The 16,169-nt window shown below is 50.9% G+C and overlaps 4 protein-coding genes across 4 annotated transcripts; 2 read left to right on the top strand and 2 right to left on the bottom strand.

Annotated features, from left to right (window-relative positions):
• Positions 1–209: 209 nt before the first annotated feature.
• Positions 210–3,757, top strand: LY6G6C (lymphocyte antigen 6 family member G6C). The gene is made up of 3 exons (XM_025418228.3): positions 210–540; positions 2,482–2,592; positions 3,074–3,757. Exons 1-3 carry the CDS (start codon positions 489–491, stop codon positions 3,286–3,288), a joined length of 378 nt encoding a protein of 125 aa, XP_025274013.1. The 5' UTR covers positions 210–488; the 3' UTR covers positions 3,289–3,757.
• A 744-nt stretch (positions 3,758–4,501) lies between these two features.
• Positions 4,502–8,578, bottom strand: LY6G6D (lymphocyte antigen 6 family member G6D). The gene is made up of 3 exons (XM_025418225.3): positions 8,127–8,578; positions 7,898–8,044; positions 4,502–4,829 (listed from the first exon to the last, which is right to left on the bottom strand). The coding sequence occupies exons 1-3, from the start codon at positions 8,203–8,205 to the stop codon at positions 4,606–4,608; spliced, it is 450 nt and encodes a 149-aa protein (XP_025274010.1). The 5' UTR covers positions 8,206–8,578; the 3' UTR covers positions 4,502–4,605.
• LOC112641317 (lymphocyte antigen 6G6e-like) lies at positions 4,814–11,676 on the top strand. Its single transcript, XM_025418227.3, has 4 exons — positions 4,814–5,002; positions 9,783–9,900; positions 10,741–10,872; positions 10,996–11,676. Exons 2-4 carry the CDS (start codon positions 9,849–9,851, stop codon positions 11,220–11,222), a joined length of 411 nt encoding a protein of 136 aa, XP_025274012.3. The 5' UTR covers positions 4,814–5,002; positions 9,783–9,848; the 3' UTR covers positions 11,223–11,676.
• LY6G6F (lymphocyte antigen 6 family member G6F) lies at positions 11,670–15,906 on the bottom strand. The gene is made up of 6 exons (XM_025418214.3): positions 15,749–15,906; positions 14,829–15,158; positions 14,482–14,745; positions 13,347–13,502; positions 13,083–13,149; positions 11,670–12,948 (listed from the first exon to the last, which is right to left on the bottom strand). Exons 1-6 carry the CDS (start codon positions 15,804–15,806, stop codon positions 12,924–12,926), a joined length of 900 nt encoding a protein of 299 aa, XP_025273999.1. The 5' UTR covers positions 15,807–15,906; the 3' UTR covers positions 11,670–12,923.
• Positions 15,907–16,169: the final 263 nt, after the last annotated feature.

Genomic DNA, 16,169 nt, shown 5'->3' with positions numbered 1-16,169 from the left:
CTGCTCAGGGGCCCCTACCAATGCCCCCCAGGAAACCCAAACTTAGCAGTTAGTGTGGGCTTCACCCCATTGTCCATTTCCCAGGGTCCAGCAGGCCTTGTGCCCACAGCCAGTGTAACATCACAGGGGCCTTGGTGATGCCTTTTCAGAGGACTGGGCCAGCAGGGATGTCAGCTGGGAACTGGGAGGGGTGTCTTGGCCTGAAACCAAGAACCAAGATGGAGTTGGCCGCGAGTGTACCTACCCTCCACTCTCTCTCTCTCCTATCTCCTATCCCTACTCCCTCACCCAGTTCAGTTTAGTCCCTCCCCATCCCTGGTCATCTGTGTGTAAATCGGGAAGGAGGGGCCACCAGGGGCAGGGAAGGGAGGGACCGTTGGGATTATAAATTCTAAAAAGGCCTCACAACTCCTGCCTGGGAGCGGGAGCTGGGTGCCCGAAAACCTCTGTCCGCTGCTGCCCTCACTACCATTCTCGGGACCCTCATCATGAAAGGTCTTCTGCTGCTCACCCTGTCTGCTCTGCTCTGCCGGGTCTCAGGTGAGCACTGGGGGGCCCCAGGGACTGCTGCACCTTGCCCCCTCCACTGCCCTCCATTGCCTACTGCTCAGGATCCCAAGCACCCCTAACCCCAAATGCGGCAGCTCTCCTGTGCCTCCAGAACCAGACCTCCTTGTGACAGGGTCCTGGCTCCATTTCTCGAGGACTCATATCTCACACTTCTGCCCACCTCCAAGATCCACTCTTCTAACCTGCCAGGGCTCCAGATCCCCTGTCCCCCACTCCACTACCAAACTCTTTGGGGCCCAGCTTACTGCTTTCTCCTCTCACCACCTGCGCTCAGCAGAGCTCTCTCAGAAACCTAGGCATCCAGCCTGGAGCTTCTTGTGCGCCCCACCCTCCCCATCTACTCTTCCGTATTCTATTCTCAGCCCTTCAAGCAGTGGCCTTTACTAGCTCACCCCTGCTCTTCCCCAGGTATCTGCAGGGACACAAGCTTTCTAGAGGTTCCCAGTGATCTCCTAGAACCTCCTGGGGAACTAGGGAGATATCCCAGCCTTCTAGGGAGGGAATGCCAGGGCTGCCCGCCCCCAGGATGAAGTGGATTTGTTTCACAGAGGTGCAGTCACCAGGTTGCTCTACCCTTGGACTGAACCCCTCCTTCAACAAACTTTGCTCACTCAAACCTGGAATAAGCTGAGGTGGGAACTTGGAGGGTAACACTTTCTGCATCCACTGTCTCCATTCTGGTGAGGTGCTCACACAGCATCTGATGATCTGCTTCCCCGATGTTATTCCTTTCTGTCTGAGAGCTGCCAGAGTGAGAGGATCCCACTCACTCAGGTCTGGTTCCTCTTCCCACACCATGGTGGTTCCAGGTGATGAGAGTAAATTGCTAAAGCCTGCTACAGGTGGCTTTCTTGCCAGCCTCAAGTTCCAAGCCATTCATGCAATGTTGCAACAATGATTTTTATTTTATTTATTATTTTTTAAAGATTTTATTTATTTAGGGATCCCTGGGTGGCACAACGGTTTGGCGCCTGCCTTTGGCCCAGGGCGCAATCCTGGAGACCCGGGATTGAATCCCACATTGGGCTCCCGGTGCATGGAGCCTGCTTCTCCCTCTGCCTGTGTCTCTGCCTCTCTTTCTCTCTGTGTGTGACTATCATAAATAAATAAAAATTAAAAAAATAAATAAATAAAATAAAAATATATATGGCAGTTCTATAAAAAAAAAAAAAAGATTTTATTTACTTAGGGACTCCTGGGTGGCTCAGCGGTTGAACATCTACCTTCAGCTCAGGGCGTCATCCCGGGGTCCTGGGATCAAGTCCCACATCAGGCTCCCTGCATGGAGCCTGCTTCTCCCTCTGCCTGTGTCTCTGCCTCTCTCTGTGTGTCTCTCATGAATAAATAAATTAAATATTTTTATATTTTATTTATCTGAGAGAACACAAGTGAGCACATCCATTCCTTGATGTGGGGCTCGACATAGGGCTCAATGGGACCTGAGGACCCTGCGGTCATGACCTGAGCCAAAGGCAGACGCTTATCAGACTGAGCCACCCAGGAACCCCAACAACCATGATTTCTATTTGTAGTATTTCTTCTAATTTGAAGTTTCCATCTGTGACATTTTCTGAATTCTTTATCTTTTCCCACACCTCCTTCCTTGCCCACAGTATCCCCACATTCCATCTATCCCTAGCCCCATGTTTTTGTTGGTATCTCTGCCCCTCTTGACTCATCCCCAAATGGGGTGGGGTAAAAGATGATATTTAGGGTGTAGGTATTCACAGAGTAATGACTCCACCCTCACCTACTTCCACTTTTTCTGCTGCACTCACCTGCTCTGTCACCAGCAAAGCAACCAGGTCAGAACACCTACTTGATTGGCTCTTGTCCACCTACCCCCCAGCTTGGCTGGTCTCCAGGTGAGTCAGATTCCCCATCACCTCAGCCTGACTTGTGTCTTCCCAGCTGACATTCGCTGTCACTCCTGCTACAAAGTCCCTGTGCTGGGCTGCGTGGACCGGCAGTCCTGTCGCCTGGAACCGGGACAACAGTGCCTGACAACAAATGTGTACCTCGGTAACATCTTCCTCTGTAGTGGGGAGAGGGGGCTGGTGGGAGACTATGGCGAGGGCTGGGGCCCAACTGTGGCTCAGACTGAGATGGTCACTGCAATGATGACAGTCACAGCAATGATGACATTTGGCCAAGGATTCTTACGTATCAGGCACCTTTCTATGACTTTATGTGGATTGCTTCACTTCATGCTCACGAGAACCCTGTGAATGTGCGTGCTTTTATTATACTGAGGATACAGCCTCAGAAAGAGACAGTAACAAGTCCAAGGCCTCACAGCCAGCGAGTCCTAGGACCAAGACTGGGGCGAGCGGGTGGGGAAGGAAGTGCAGGCAGACAGTCAGACTTACTGAGAAGAGATAAAGAGGGGAGGGCCCTGGCAAAGTCGGAAAGGAAGCCTGGATGGGTGCCTGAGGAGGGGAGGTGGACACAGGCACACCGGGCACCCGTCCCAGCTGACCCCACGGCCCCCTCCTGCCCTCAGGTAAGATGTGGGTTTTCTCCAACCTTCGATGTGGCACACCAGAAGAGCCTTGTCGGGAGACCTTCAACCAAACCAACCACAAGCTGGGTCTGATCTATAATACCACCTGTTGCAGCAAGGACAACTGCAATAGCCCAGCCCCTCGGCCCACCCCGGCCCTGACCCTTGTCCTCCTCACCTCTTTGGCTGGCCTTGGCCTCTGGCTGCTTCACTAAGACTCACTCCCTGGCTGCCCCTCCTTGGCTACCTTGAGCTTAGCCGAGTCTCCCTGTCCCCGGGTTCCCCATACTCGTCTCTCCTTAACTCCCTTTGCTCAGAAAAGCATTTCTCCAGGCTCTTCACATTTCTTTAATTAAGCAGTGGGCTCCTCACCCATCCTTCCACCTTCCATACTCCACTCACCTTTTCCTGAATCCCTTCCCATATCCCTCCAGACCATTCCAAATCTCCCACTCGTCGCCAGAAGAGCTCCTTGCTTTGCCTCCTACACTCCACCATGCCGACTAGGGGAGGGATGGGGATCTGGGCCTGAAATGGGGCTTCTGTCCTGTCCCCCACAAAGGCTCCCAGGAAGGACCCGATGACCTCACTGTATGGGGTTGATTCCCTAAACCCTGGTCCCTGTACATACCTCATCCTCATGCTCACCTCTTTCCATTTTGAGTAATAAATGTCTGTGTCTGATTAATTGTGTGTTTATTGTCAAAAGACCTGTTGTCAGAAGCTCCCTCTCAGGAAATAATACTCTCGGTTCCTGCCCACCCCCAAGAATCCTCCAGGGAGTTTCCCTGGGAGGCTGGGTTGGGGCAAATGGAGAAACGGGTTTTTCAGGCCTCCATCCTTCCTTCCTGAAGTCTGGGGAGTCTGGGGATGCCACACAGGTCCCAGTGTTTGGAGCAACAATCCTTATCCCAAATTTAGGCCACACCTCTGATGTACTGCCAAGAAGGAGGTGCAGCCTGGCTTGAGGGTGCCCCCCAAAAAGGATATGCTTGGGCTGAGTCCCAGTCCTTCATGTTTGAGACAAGGGCCTCTCTTGGCCAGGTTGGTAAACAGGGCACCAAGCAACCCGCCTATCTCAGTGCTTTCCTTTCCTTTCCCAATCCTATAGGGTCACTTCAGGAACCGAATTGCAAATGGGAGTAGGAGGAACAGATCCAACAAGGTTCTTTGATTCCTGGTGACCCTCACTAAGCCCAGAGCCTACTCCCCTCAGTAGTCTTCACTGCTAAGGAAGATTCTCCCTAGCAGTAGGATCCAGGAGTCACTTGGGGCAGATTCTCCATTGTTCTTTGGGGTTTCATTGGTCAAGGAGAACACTATTGGAACAAAGTCCATGGATACTTGGTAAGTAGAGCATGGGTGTCCCCATAATTCTCCTGCAATTCTCCCATCAACGAAAGAGAGATGGCACTTTCCAGTCAGTGCTAAAGTGGCAGACAGATTTTAATGGCTCACAGAGGGGTGTTTGTCTTCTCACCTCAGATCTCCTTTGTTCCCTTACTCCTCCCGCCCGCCCTCCCCACAGCCTACTAGCCTCTCCACAGTGCTGGCAGGAGCCAGGCCAGGGCAGTGGCTGCTGCAGCCACAAATCGTGGTGGGGCCACCATTCTTGCCATGGCATTGTTGCACAGATCTCCGACGCAGCGGTCCCTGTGGGTTGTGTAAGTCACGTCTCCCACCAACTCGGTTTCCACTTGATTGCAATGATGGGCTGCCATGCAGGCTGGATAGTGATGAATCAAGGTTATCGAGGCTAAGAGAGAAAACAAGACTGGGGTGTTGGATTCTTGGCTGGAGGACTTGCCTTCTAGGACAGAGCAGATGTACTTCAAGGAGCCCACATGGATTCTCTGCACCCCCCAGAAAACCACCTCCATGAAACCAAGTGACCAAGATTAACTTAAAAAATGTGAGCCACTGAGTGAAGTAAGTCAGTCGGAGAAGGACAAACATTATATGTTCTCATTCATGTGGGGAATATAAATAATAGTGAAAGGGAATATAAGAGAAGGGAGAAGAAATGTGTGGGAAATATCAGAAAGGGAGACAGAACGTAAAGACTGCTAACTCTGGGAAACGAACTAGGGGTGGTAGAAGGGGAGGAGGGGGGGTGGGAGTGATTGGGTGACGGGCACTGGGGGTTATTCTGTATGTTGGTAAATTGAACACCAATAAAAAAAAATTAAAAAAAATTTTTAAAAAAAGTGAGCCCTCTGATTCAATGCACTGAAAAGAACCAACCTCTCCTTTTGTGGTGTTCTGGTTAAAAAAAAAATTCCATGACTGTAGTATAATTATGAGAAAATATTAGATAAACCTAAATTGAGGGATGGTCTCTAAAATAACTTAAGGGGACTCTTGAAAAATGTCAAGGTCATGGAAGACAAAGATGCAGGACTGTCCCAGATTGGAGGAGACTAAGAAGACATGAGACCTAAATGCAATTGCAGGGGACACCTGGGTGGTTCAGTGGTTGAGCATCTGCCTTTGGCTCAGGTCATGATCCCGGCCGGGGTCCTGGGATCGAGTCCTGTATCGGGTTCCTCACAGGGAGACTGGTTCTCCCTCTGCCTATGTCTCTGCCTTCTCTCTGTGTCTCTCATGAATAAATAAATAAAATCTTTTAAAAATAAAACAAAATAGGGATCCCTGGGTGGCGCAGCGGTTTGGCGCCTGCCTTTGGCCCAGGGCGCGATCCTGGAGACCCGGGGTCGAATCCCACATCAGGCTCCCGGTGCATGGAGCCTGCTTCTCCCTCTGCCTGTGTCTCTGCCTCTCTCTCTCTGTGACTATCATAAATAAATAAAAATTAAAAAAAATAAAAAATAAAACAAAATAAACGCAATTGTGGGATCCTGGTTTAGGTCCTGGACCGAAGCCGATGTCCCTCTTGTCAGTTCAGGTGGAAAAAGGAACACTACAGGTCCCATCACCTGCAGGCACAGGTGCAGCCGGGTGGGCCAAAGGACACATAGGCCTAGGCTCAACGGATAGGGATGCTTGCTTATCACTCAAAGGAACCTGTAGGACACGTAATTAATCAGCACTATCCTAAAGAGATAATCATAAGATGTACCCAATGAGGGATCCCTGGGTGGCGCAGCGGTTTGGCGCCTGCCTTTGGCCCAGGGCACGATCCTGGAGACCCGGGATCGAATCCCATGTCGGGCTCCCGGTGCATGGAGCCTGCTTCTCCCTCTGCCTGTGTCTCTGCCTCTCTCTGTGTCTCTCTTTCTGTGTGTGTGACTATCATAAAAAAAAAAAAAAAAAAAAAAAAAAAAAAAAGATGTACCTAATGAGATCTCTAACATGAAGAATGAAGACATTTCTTTAGATTCCAAGTCTCTGGAGATGGAAAAGACCTCTGGGGGACCAGACGCAGTGGCACCAGAACACCTGCTAGCATGACCTCATGGGCCTCCAATCGATAGTGTCCACCTGCTCAGAAGACCACTATCCCCAATTTTGCCCTCAAAAACTCTCACTTGCAAGCTGTCAGGTGGTGGGGGTGGGACTTTTGAGCACTAGCTCCCTATTTCCTTGGTTGGTACCACACCAAGAAATAGCTTTTCTTTACTGCAAAAGCCTGATGTTGGGCAGCCCAGGTGGCTCAGTGGTTTAGCACCGCCTTCGGCCCAGGACATGATCCTGGAGACCCGGGATCGAGTCCCACATCGGGCTCCCTGCATGGAGCCTGCTTCTTCCTCTGCCTGTGTCTCTGCCTCTCTCTCTATCTGTCATGAATAAATAAATAAAATCTTAAAAAAAAAAAAAGCCCGATGTTGGTTTTTATTGGCTTATGCACATTGGGTGGATGAACTCTCATTTGGTTTGGATACAGGACTAGACAAAAAGACATAATTAGAACAGCTAGCTAAACTGAATAAGGTCTGTAGATTAGTTAGTAGTATTTTTTAAAATATTTATTTATATATTTGAGAGAGAGAGAAAGAAAGAAAGAGAGAGCAGGAGGAGGGGCAGAAGGAGAGGGAGAGAATCCTCAAGCAGTCTCCCTGCTGAGCACGGAACTCCATTTAGAGTTTGCTCTCACAACCCTGAGATCATGACCTGAGCCGAAATCAAGAGTTGGATGCTTAACCGACTGAGCCACCCAGGCACCCCTTGTTAGTAGTATTGTACCAGTGTTATTTTCTGATTCTGCTGATCATACTATGGTTATATTACATGTTAATGCTAGAGGAAGGGAGGTGAAAGATATACAGGAATTCTAATATTTTTGCAACTTTTCTGTCAGTCAGAAATTATTTCAGAATCACACATGCATACACACACATACACACACACACAACACACTGGTTCTTAGCTAATGTCTGCAAGTTTGGTTTAATATTTTGGTCCCAGGTCCCCTGGGTGGCTCAGCAGTTGAGCCTCTGCCTTGGGCTCAGGGCGTGATCCCGGAGATCCAGGATTGAGTCCTACATTGGGCTCCCTGCATGGAGCCTGCTTCTCCCTCTGCCTGTGTCTCTGCCTCTCTCTTTCTGTGTCTTTCATAAATAAATAAATAAAATCTTTTTAAAAATATATTTTGGTCTCTGCCTTCAAGGGACAGAACTTTTTCAACCCCTTATGAGTGAATGGCCCTATGAGACCCTGGAAAGTGAAGCAGAGGAGGTGGGAGTATAAGGACCATGGGCTGCTAAGAGTGCCAGAGCCAGAAGAGGCCTCAGAATTCTTTACTCTGCTGTGGGACCATCTGTCCAGAGCCAGACTGGGACTGGAAGGTTCTGGACACCAGAAAGATGGAAGTAGAAGCTGGAGGCAGGAAAGGGCTAAGAGAAGACAGAGAAACTGAGGACTCACGGTTTCTAGACAGCTTGCTCTGTCCCAGGCCTGGTTGGGGTTTGCGCTCCAGGAAGCCACAGCGTTTCCCCTCCCCGCAGGTGGCCACTGTCTCTTTGCAGGAGCTGCTGGGGTCTCCTCTGCATTCATAGCACCGCATGTGTTTTCCTGGCAGGAGAGAAGAGGTGCTTGACCTGGACTGATAGGGAGCCAGTTGGCAGAGGGCAACAGGCCTTGGCTGCCTCCTTACCCAGGGTAGACCCCAACAGAGTGCTGAGCAGGACCCCCATGAGTAGGGAGTTCATTGTGTCTGCCTGCTTTAGTATCATCTCTCTCTCCTGCCCCCCTCCCCTGGCCCTGACTGCCAGCTTTATATCCCCTTGCCTTGGGCTTTATAGGGCAATAAAAAGGGAGGAAAGAATCTCCTCCAGCAGGCACTTGGGCCCCAGTGGGGACAGGGAGGGGCCTGTGAGATTAAGAGCCTTCAGTGTCCTCTGAAGTCCGCAGCAGCCAGCAGCAGCTATAGAGCTGTCGCCCCAGAATTCCTGGCCCTAGACCCTTTCAGAGGGTCCTCCCTGGTCTTCCTTTTCCAACTACATATCTATACGTGGTTGATTTTCTCCGTGTACTTCAACCAAAACAACATATCCCAAGAGACTGAGCCGAGAAGCAGATGTGAAAGTCCAGTCATCTTCTATTAAGCCTGACTTTTATGTAATTCCCCAAAGTGTAGAGCGATACTCCTTTTCTGTGTTGTGGGGAGAGAAATGACTTCGCAAACCATATTTTGTTAACACGTAATAGGTTTATTATTTTTATTTTTAAATAAACCAATTTAAAATCCTCTTTGGATTTCAAATCTAGTAAATACTATAGTAAATGCCTATATTAACTCACACAAAGAAAAACTCTTCTGGGTCTTCAATGATTTTTTCTTTTTCTTTTTTTATTTATGATAGGCACACAGTGAGAGAGAGAGGCAGAGACATAGGCAGAGGGAGAAGCAGGCTCCATGCACCGGTCCCGGGTCTCCAGGATCGCGCCCTGGGCCAAAGGCAGGCGCCAAACCGCTGCGCCACCCAGGGATCCCGGTCTTCTATGAGTGTAAAGAGGTCCTGAGATTTAAAAAAAAAAAAAAAAAAAAGGATATCTGTCTCCTCTCTCTTCTATTTAACCCCTGGTACACCCCTGCTCTGATTCCCCAGATCAGGCTCTCCTCCTCAATGTCTTAAACCCCAATTTTCCAGAATCTCTATCACTTCCTAAATCTTTTCCCTGCATTCCTTCCTAGTCTTTCTGACCGCCCCCACCCACCCAAGTGGAAACGCATCTGTCCCTCTGGCCCCACCCGTGGTTAATTCCTTCCTCCACAATAGTAAATCTGGGAGAGATAATTATGGGGTACAAAAGTTGAGGCTTGGAGGGATCAAAGGGATGTGAAGCTGGGTGGGGTCCCGCTCACGCAGCTGAGCTTTGGGTGGAGGGGCGGGTGGGAGAGGGGATTGTTGATTCCATGTTCAAATGCTGCGCTGGACCAGTTCTAGGAGGGTGACCTTGAGAGACTCCAAAGCACAGAGAGGAGAAAGATGGAGCAAACAAAGACAGGATGCTGAGCTGCCAGAGCAGAGAACAGCTTGAGACAAGGGGAGGTGCAGAGGAGTGCGGGGGAAGGTGACAGACAGAACCCAGAGCGGCAGACACAGCTGCAAGTGACAAGCACAGAACAGAGAAGACCCGAGGCTCAAGTCGACTCAAGCAGGGGGCGGGAGGGTGTGAGAGATGTGGGGCGCAGGAGCGGTGGCCCTGGGCCCCTGCTGCGTCAGGCTGGTGGATCTGGTCCCGGTTCCACCCCCCAGATTAACTCCCTAGGTGTGTTTGTTTACTCGTCCCTCCCTGCCTCGCTCAGATGCTCCAGCTCTCGATCTCGGGTGCAGATCCCATTCTTCCAGACGCCTGAGTCCTGGGGCCAGCCATGGGCACCGCCAGCATCTTCCTGGGCCTCCTCTTCCTCTGTGGGGCGCTGGGTAAGGGTGGGCCGGTGTGCAGAGGTGGGGAAGATGCAGAGAGGAGAGTTGGGCTTTTGAGAAGAGAGCTCCTGGGAATGGCCTCAGGCCAGGAGAAAGTGGAATCAGAAGTTACTTTTCTTTTTCTTTTTCTTTTCTTTTTCTTTCTTTTCCTTTTTTTCTTTTCTTTTTAAATTTTATTTATTTATTTATCTGAGAGAGAGAGAGAGAGAGAGCCAGAGATAGCAACAGAGAGCACGAGTGGGGAGGAGCAGGAGCAGCAGGCTCCCCACTGAGCAGGGACTGGGGCTGCACCCAGAGATCGTGACCTGAGCTGAAGGTGGACGCTTCAAGGACTGAGCCACCTGGGCACCCCCAGAAGTTTCTTTTCAAAGGCATTTGAGAATAACTCTCTCTCTTCTTGGTAGCATCATGACAGGCCTCTGTCCTCTATTGCCCCTGTCTCACATCTTGCTTCTCCGGGGTCCCCGTGGTCAGTGTCAATTCTTATTTGCTCTTCTGTCTGTGGCACCATCTGCTTAATTTCCTCACTGCCACCCTGCCTTCCCCTGTCTGACTTTCTGTGTCACTCTGACTCTTATGGCTTCTGTCCCATCTGTGCATTTCTCACAACCTCTGGATCCCTTTGCCTCTGGGTCTTTTTCTTTTCCTGCATTGTTTCCCCTCCGTTCCCTGCGTCTCTTTTTCTACTTCTGTTTGCCCCTTTCCCTTCCTTTCTTTCCACTTCCTTCTCCCCACTTTGTGTGTCACTTCTCTGCATGACTCCCCATCCTGGATCAGGGCTGGAGCCTCTCAGCGCAGCAGCCCATTTGCCTCACCTGATCTCTGCTGACCCCACAGGTCTCACCACACCCCCGCCCCCTACCCGGGGTGGGCTCCGCTGTTACACCTGCAGCTTTGCCAAACCCTGCTTCCCTGTTCCCACCGAGTGTCAGGAAGATGAAGCTTGTGGCATCAGTATTGGCACCTCAGGTAGGACTCTGGTCCAATGGCCCTTCTCCAGGCCCATCTCCATCCATTTATTCTGTTTTTCCTGCTGCCCCACAGCCCTTGCCTCCTTCCTGCCCAGGCCTTAGCATTCTCTTTGTCCCACAGAGCAGAATGAGATCATCGAACGGAAAGGCTGCCTCCCAAGGGCCCAGTGCCCTCTGCAAGGCCACGCTACCTACTGGTCACGCTCCTACACTCTGCGACACCACTGCTGTGAGCAGGACCTGTGCAACACAGCCACCACGCTGCAGCGGCTCCCCAAAACCCTCCTCACTACCCTGCTCCTCCTCCTCGCCACCAGCTTCACCTGGGGAGGCCGCCTCCTCCACTAGCTTCAAGCCTAACTGCAGCCTTCAACGGAGAACTCTGGCCCCATCATCACCACCCATGGAGACACTTGCATTTGAGAACCAAGAATCTGATTCTGTAGAGACCTCAGATCCCTGGCCTAACACCTTCCCAGACACCCTCCGGAGGCCTGGTTCCTGCGGGCATTGCTCTAAGCCCCTGTAAGCACCTGCCCAGAGTTCTGCCTCATAAAGAACAGCTGTTCTAGGTCTTTTATCTTTTCTAGATGCCCACTGCTGATGCCCTATCTCAGCTCCAGGTCTTGGGCAAGGCGGGTGTGTTGATGGAGCTGGGGTTTCAGGCAAGGGGATTGATGGGGCACCAGATATGGTATGGAGGACAGTCTTACTAGGAAAGATTGATTTGGCAGATCAGGAACTTGGGAAGGAGGTTCTTGGGGGAACTGTGAACAATAAACTATGAACAGTAAAAAGGTGATATCTAGGAGTCCAGGACACTGCACTGTGTGTGTATGTGTGTGTGTGTTCTCTAAAAGCAGACTAGAGCTGTTTGGTGGGTTGGGTTGGGCTGCTGGCCCACCTCATCCTCTGTCTGTGTCATCGAGTCCTCCTTCTTGCTAATAGCTTAGTTTAAGCCACTGTAGCATGAAGGCTTTTGGTGACACTTCAGAGAAAGCTTTTCTCCAGTGAGGCCCAAGCTTGAGCAGACACACAAAAGGTGTCTGGTGGAGTTGCTTGTTAGGGTGTGGTGGGGAAGCCAGCTCCTTCCTGCCTGAGACCAGGGAATGGAGCAGTTAGGAGCATCAGTGCCCTACCCCGCTTGACCAGCCCAGACTTGTCCATGGTTCTAAGACAGCCTAGCACACACCCCAGGGGGGAATCCACCCACCCTGTGGACACTCCCTCTACCCAGGGAGATAGCATGTGATTCTTGGGGCTCCCAGGATGTCAGGATGTTGATAAGCCTCTCGCTGCTCCGGATACCACCCGAAGTGTTAGGATAAGGATGCTGGCTCAAGGGTGAGGACTGAGCACAGCCACCCCCATCCTGACTCAGTGCCCTCCCTGTCCATGAGAGGAAGTCTGAGGCCTGATTAAAGGTGCTTGTTCTCCCTCAATTTCTTCTCTGTGGGAATGAGACTAGGCAGGGAGGGATGTGGGGATGGGGGGGGCAAGGGTGAGGGGTTGGGCTTAATTTAGAGACACCCGAGTCTTCTCTCCATTCTCAGCCATCCAGCATCCAGCAGTGCTTCTGTTGTCTAGCTCTGCCCATCTCTTTCTCTACTTCGGGTCCCTTCCCATTGGTTTGTCCTTTGGTGTCTCCAAGACTGAGTCTCCACAATTGCTCAAGTCTCTGGGTTCTTCTGTCTCCTCTTTGCCCACTCCTACTCCTCTTCCCTCCCTGCCATCCACCCCCTCCATCCCCCCAAATCCCATGGTTGCTCAGAGCCGCCTCTCTCAGGCTGCTATGGAACAGGAGACCACACCTTCTTGCAGGTAATATCAGAGAATAATGCTTCTACTTTCCTTCAGTGCACCCTCCCCCGCAATGCGCACATGTGTGCTCGCACCCCCCCCCCCCAAAGCTTGACTGCTGGAGACCGAGCTGCACTGTGAAGTAGCACTCTCAGCCCTTCCCCTTTTGCCAAGGTTTTCAGGCGAATCCTTCAGGTGCCAGATGGTGGGAGAGACAGCAGGTCACACTTCCGGCAGATGTCATGGAGATCATCTGATCTTGGGGGCAGGTGGGCTGTGGGGTTTGTGAAGCACAACGACAGACTAAGCGTACTTCCATTCTCCACCTCCTCAGGAACCCAGACCCCATACCCACCCTGGCCCCAGTTTCCTCTGGGATTTAAATCTTTACCCCCTTGAGTTCCTCACCTGAGTTGGGCCAAATGGATATTCTCATAGACCTGGATTTCAGGTTTGAACTGAGGAATCGAAGCATCTGGGAAGAAGGAGCCATATGGGGTGCAGCAGAGAAATCACCAGATAACTCAGAGAAATCACCAGATAACTCAGAGCTATAGTCCTTACACTAACCTCCTCCCTGAGAGAAGATAGGGCATAGAGGCAAGATGTGAGCCCAAACCTCTGCCTCATACCCACATGTTCTCTTCTTCCCTCTGGCAGAGAGGGACTTACCTTTGCACTGAGCACCCTGGGCCCTCTGTCTGCAGAGCATGATGCTGAGGGCCAGGATGGTGAATCCCTGACCTGCCATGAGCAACAGCATCAGGATCCAGGACACATCCCAGCCCGTGGAAAGGGCACAGAGGGCAGGAGAGGCATCCGTGGAGGCTAGAATAGGGATAAGGAGGGAAGTGGTAAGGAGTCTATTCCTGTTCCCCAAAGAGAGGCTTCCCCACATAGTCAGGTGGGCTCTTCCCACCAGAAGATTTCATAAGCTTCTTTGTCCCCAATTTCCACCAACCCACGTTGCTCATTTTTAAGCCGCTCATGCTGACCCCATCAACCACCATTGGCAGGGAATAGCAATCTACCCCCACCCACATCTGGACAGCTAACTCCAGAGGAGACAGTCAGCCATAACTGCAATCTTTCCTCATATCCTTAACAGTCACCCAAACTTTCAGGAAAAACTAAAGTGTCTTCCATTCATTCATTCTTTCACTCATCTACTCCATAAGCATTCCCTGAGTGCCCGCCAAAGGCCAAGCACCATCTTAGGTGCTGTAGGTATAGAAGGAAATAAGACCCAGTCACTGCCCATTAATTGGCCTTTGGTTACCAAAATAATGGCCACTTGCCCCTCCCTCATGCCTTATCAATGAGTTATTCAACATCCAATAGCATTCTTTCTGTGTATGACAGATTTCTAGTTGTAAAACAATTATATATTTTTTCTCCTTCTATTTTCACTCTCAGTAGGCCATTATAACAACACTGCATATATCTTTTCTTCAAAAGACAGTTAATTCGACCGTCAATAATTCTTTTCTTCCTCTCTGCTATGAGATATTCCACAAAAGCCATAGATTGCCCTATTTCTAAGCTATGGTATATTCCACCAGAAGCCTTCCCATTCCTCTTGGCCAATGGTCTATTCCACCAGAGAATTGGCTTATGCGACCCCTCTATGTTAGGGGAGTTAGTCAATGAGGACAAAAGCCCTTTTCCTACAGGTGACGGTCTGCTCCACCAGAAATCATCCCTGACCCAAATCTGACTGATTACAAAGTCACATCCTTTTCCCCTAGCCAGCAGGCCCAGAATGTGCCAGAGGCCATATCTTCTCCCTTATTCTCCCTCAGTTTACCTGCCAGGCTAAAGCTGACCCCTTTGTTATGAGGCATGAGACAGCGAATGATTCTTGGTCTGTGTTCCCTGGACTCAGAGAGCCCCTCCCCAGGACACACCAAGAGCAGGGTTGCCCCATCACCCCAAAATGATTGTACATGGCCCCTCACAGGACCACTTCCCTCTAGCCAGGTCACAGAGTCTAGGCGTCTGGCAGGGACCACAGAGCATAAGAGGACAGAGCAGGGGGATCCATCTGCAGCCCTTGCGGATAGCTGGGATCCTGTGGGGAGAGAGGGACCTTAGTTCTTTGCTGGACTTCCTGCCCCCCGCCCCCCGGCCCCTGAGCTGCATGCCTTTGCTCACCTCTGAGTATGGAGACATCATATACCCTCCAGTTCTGGTAGTTGTAGTGCTGACCCAGCACGGCACACCAGTACCGACCGGCATCTCCCTCCTTGGATCCTTCCAGCCACAGCGAATAGTTCCCCAGCAGTTTCAGCCTGGATGCCCTTATGGGCTTCCCGGGGTCTGGGGCTGGCCTGGCCACTTGGACTTGAACTACCAGGGTGGTGGAGGAGCCTGCTGCGGGGCTGTGGAACCAGGACAGGAGTTCATCTCCACTCAGGCGGGGTGGTAAGGGACACGGGACCTCCACTGCCTCTCCCAAGGCTACATAGATGGCTTGGATGTTGTCTGTGGGGAGAGAGTTGTATGAGGCCAGAAACCTCCATCAGATCAACAGCTCCCAGTTGACCTCTAACCCCCCCCCCCCCCCCGTTTCTGCCTCTTCTGGGGTCTCCCAGCATGGGTCTGGCTATGAGCACATTTCTCAAGTGACAGCTACAAAAAGTGAGGAGGGGAGGAGACAGTAGGGTATTCCTCTCTCTCCTCCAGTGGGTGAGGGAATATGAAGACAAGAGGACAAAAAAGGTTGGAATGGTTGGCAAAGGCCCCTTCTCTCTCATTTCTCCTTTTCTGGACACATTTTCTCATCTATTCTTATTTTCTAAAGAAAACTATATAACCAAAGGAAAAAAATAGACTCTACAAAACAACACAAAACAAATTAAATATAAAACAAACAAACAAAAAAGAAACTGTACATGACCTGGACCCTCATGGTCTCTGGGTCTTCCCCAGAATTAGAGTCTGAGGGCAGGGAGTCAACTGGGGTAAATCTATTTTCTTGAGTCAGATGCCTTCCCCAGGCCCCTAAGGAGAAACATTAGTAGTTCCTTACAATTTTAAAATCATTGAAGACTCCCCCACCTCCTGTTTCTTACCTGCAGCAGCCCAGAGGGGCCCACATGGGAACAGAAGGAGGAAGAATAAGACTGCCATGGGGAGAGCCTGCTAAGTTCTCCTCCCCAGAGCCTGGTGCCCCACGGAAGAAATAGAAGCCAGATAAAGTTCCATGCTCCCTGGTCTAGAGTGACATGGGCCTCTGAGGGGATGGAAATGCTGGAGAGATAAAGCCCAGCTTCATGTCTACTAGGGAAAAAGTGACCAGCACCTTGCAGTCCCACGGGAGAAAAGACCCAGTCCAGGTTGTTCTGAAGATTATCTCTTCACAATTCTGACTCTATATCAGCTGAAGGACACAGAGCAAAGACTTCATGATAAAAAGCCTGCTCAGGCAGCCCGGGTGGCTCAGTGGTTTAGCACCGCCTTCAGCCCAGGGCCTGATCCTGGAGACCCAGGATC

Source organism: Canis lupus, chromosome 12 (assembly GCF_003254725.2).
Source record: "Canis lupus dingo isolate Sandy chromosome 12, ASM325472v2, whole genome shotgun sequence".
Classification (NCBI taxonomy): domain Eukaryota; kingdom Metazoa; phylum Chordata; class Mammalia; order Carnivora; family Canidae; genus Canis; species Canis lupus.
This window is presented reverse-complemented; position numbering and strand designations above follow the sequence as displayed.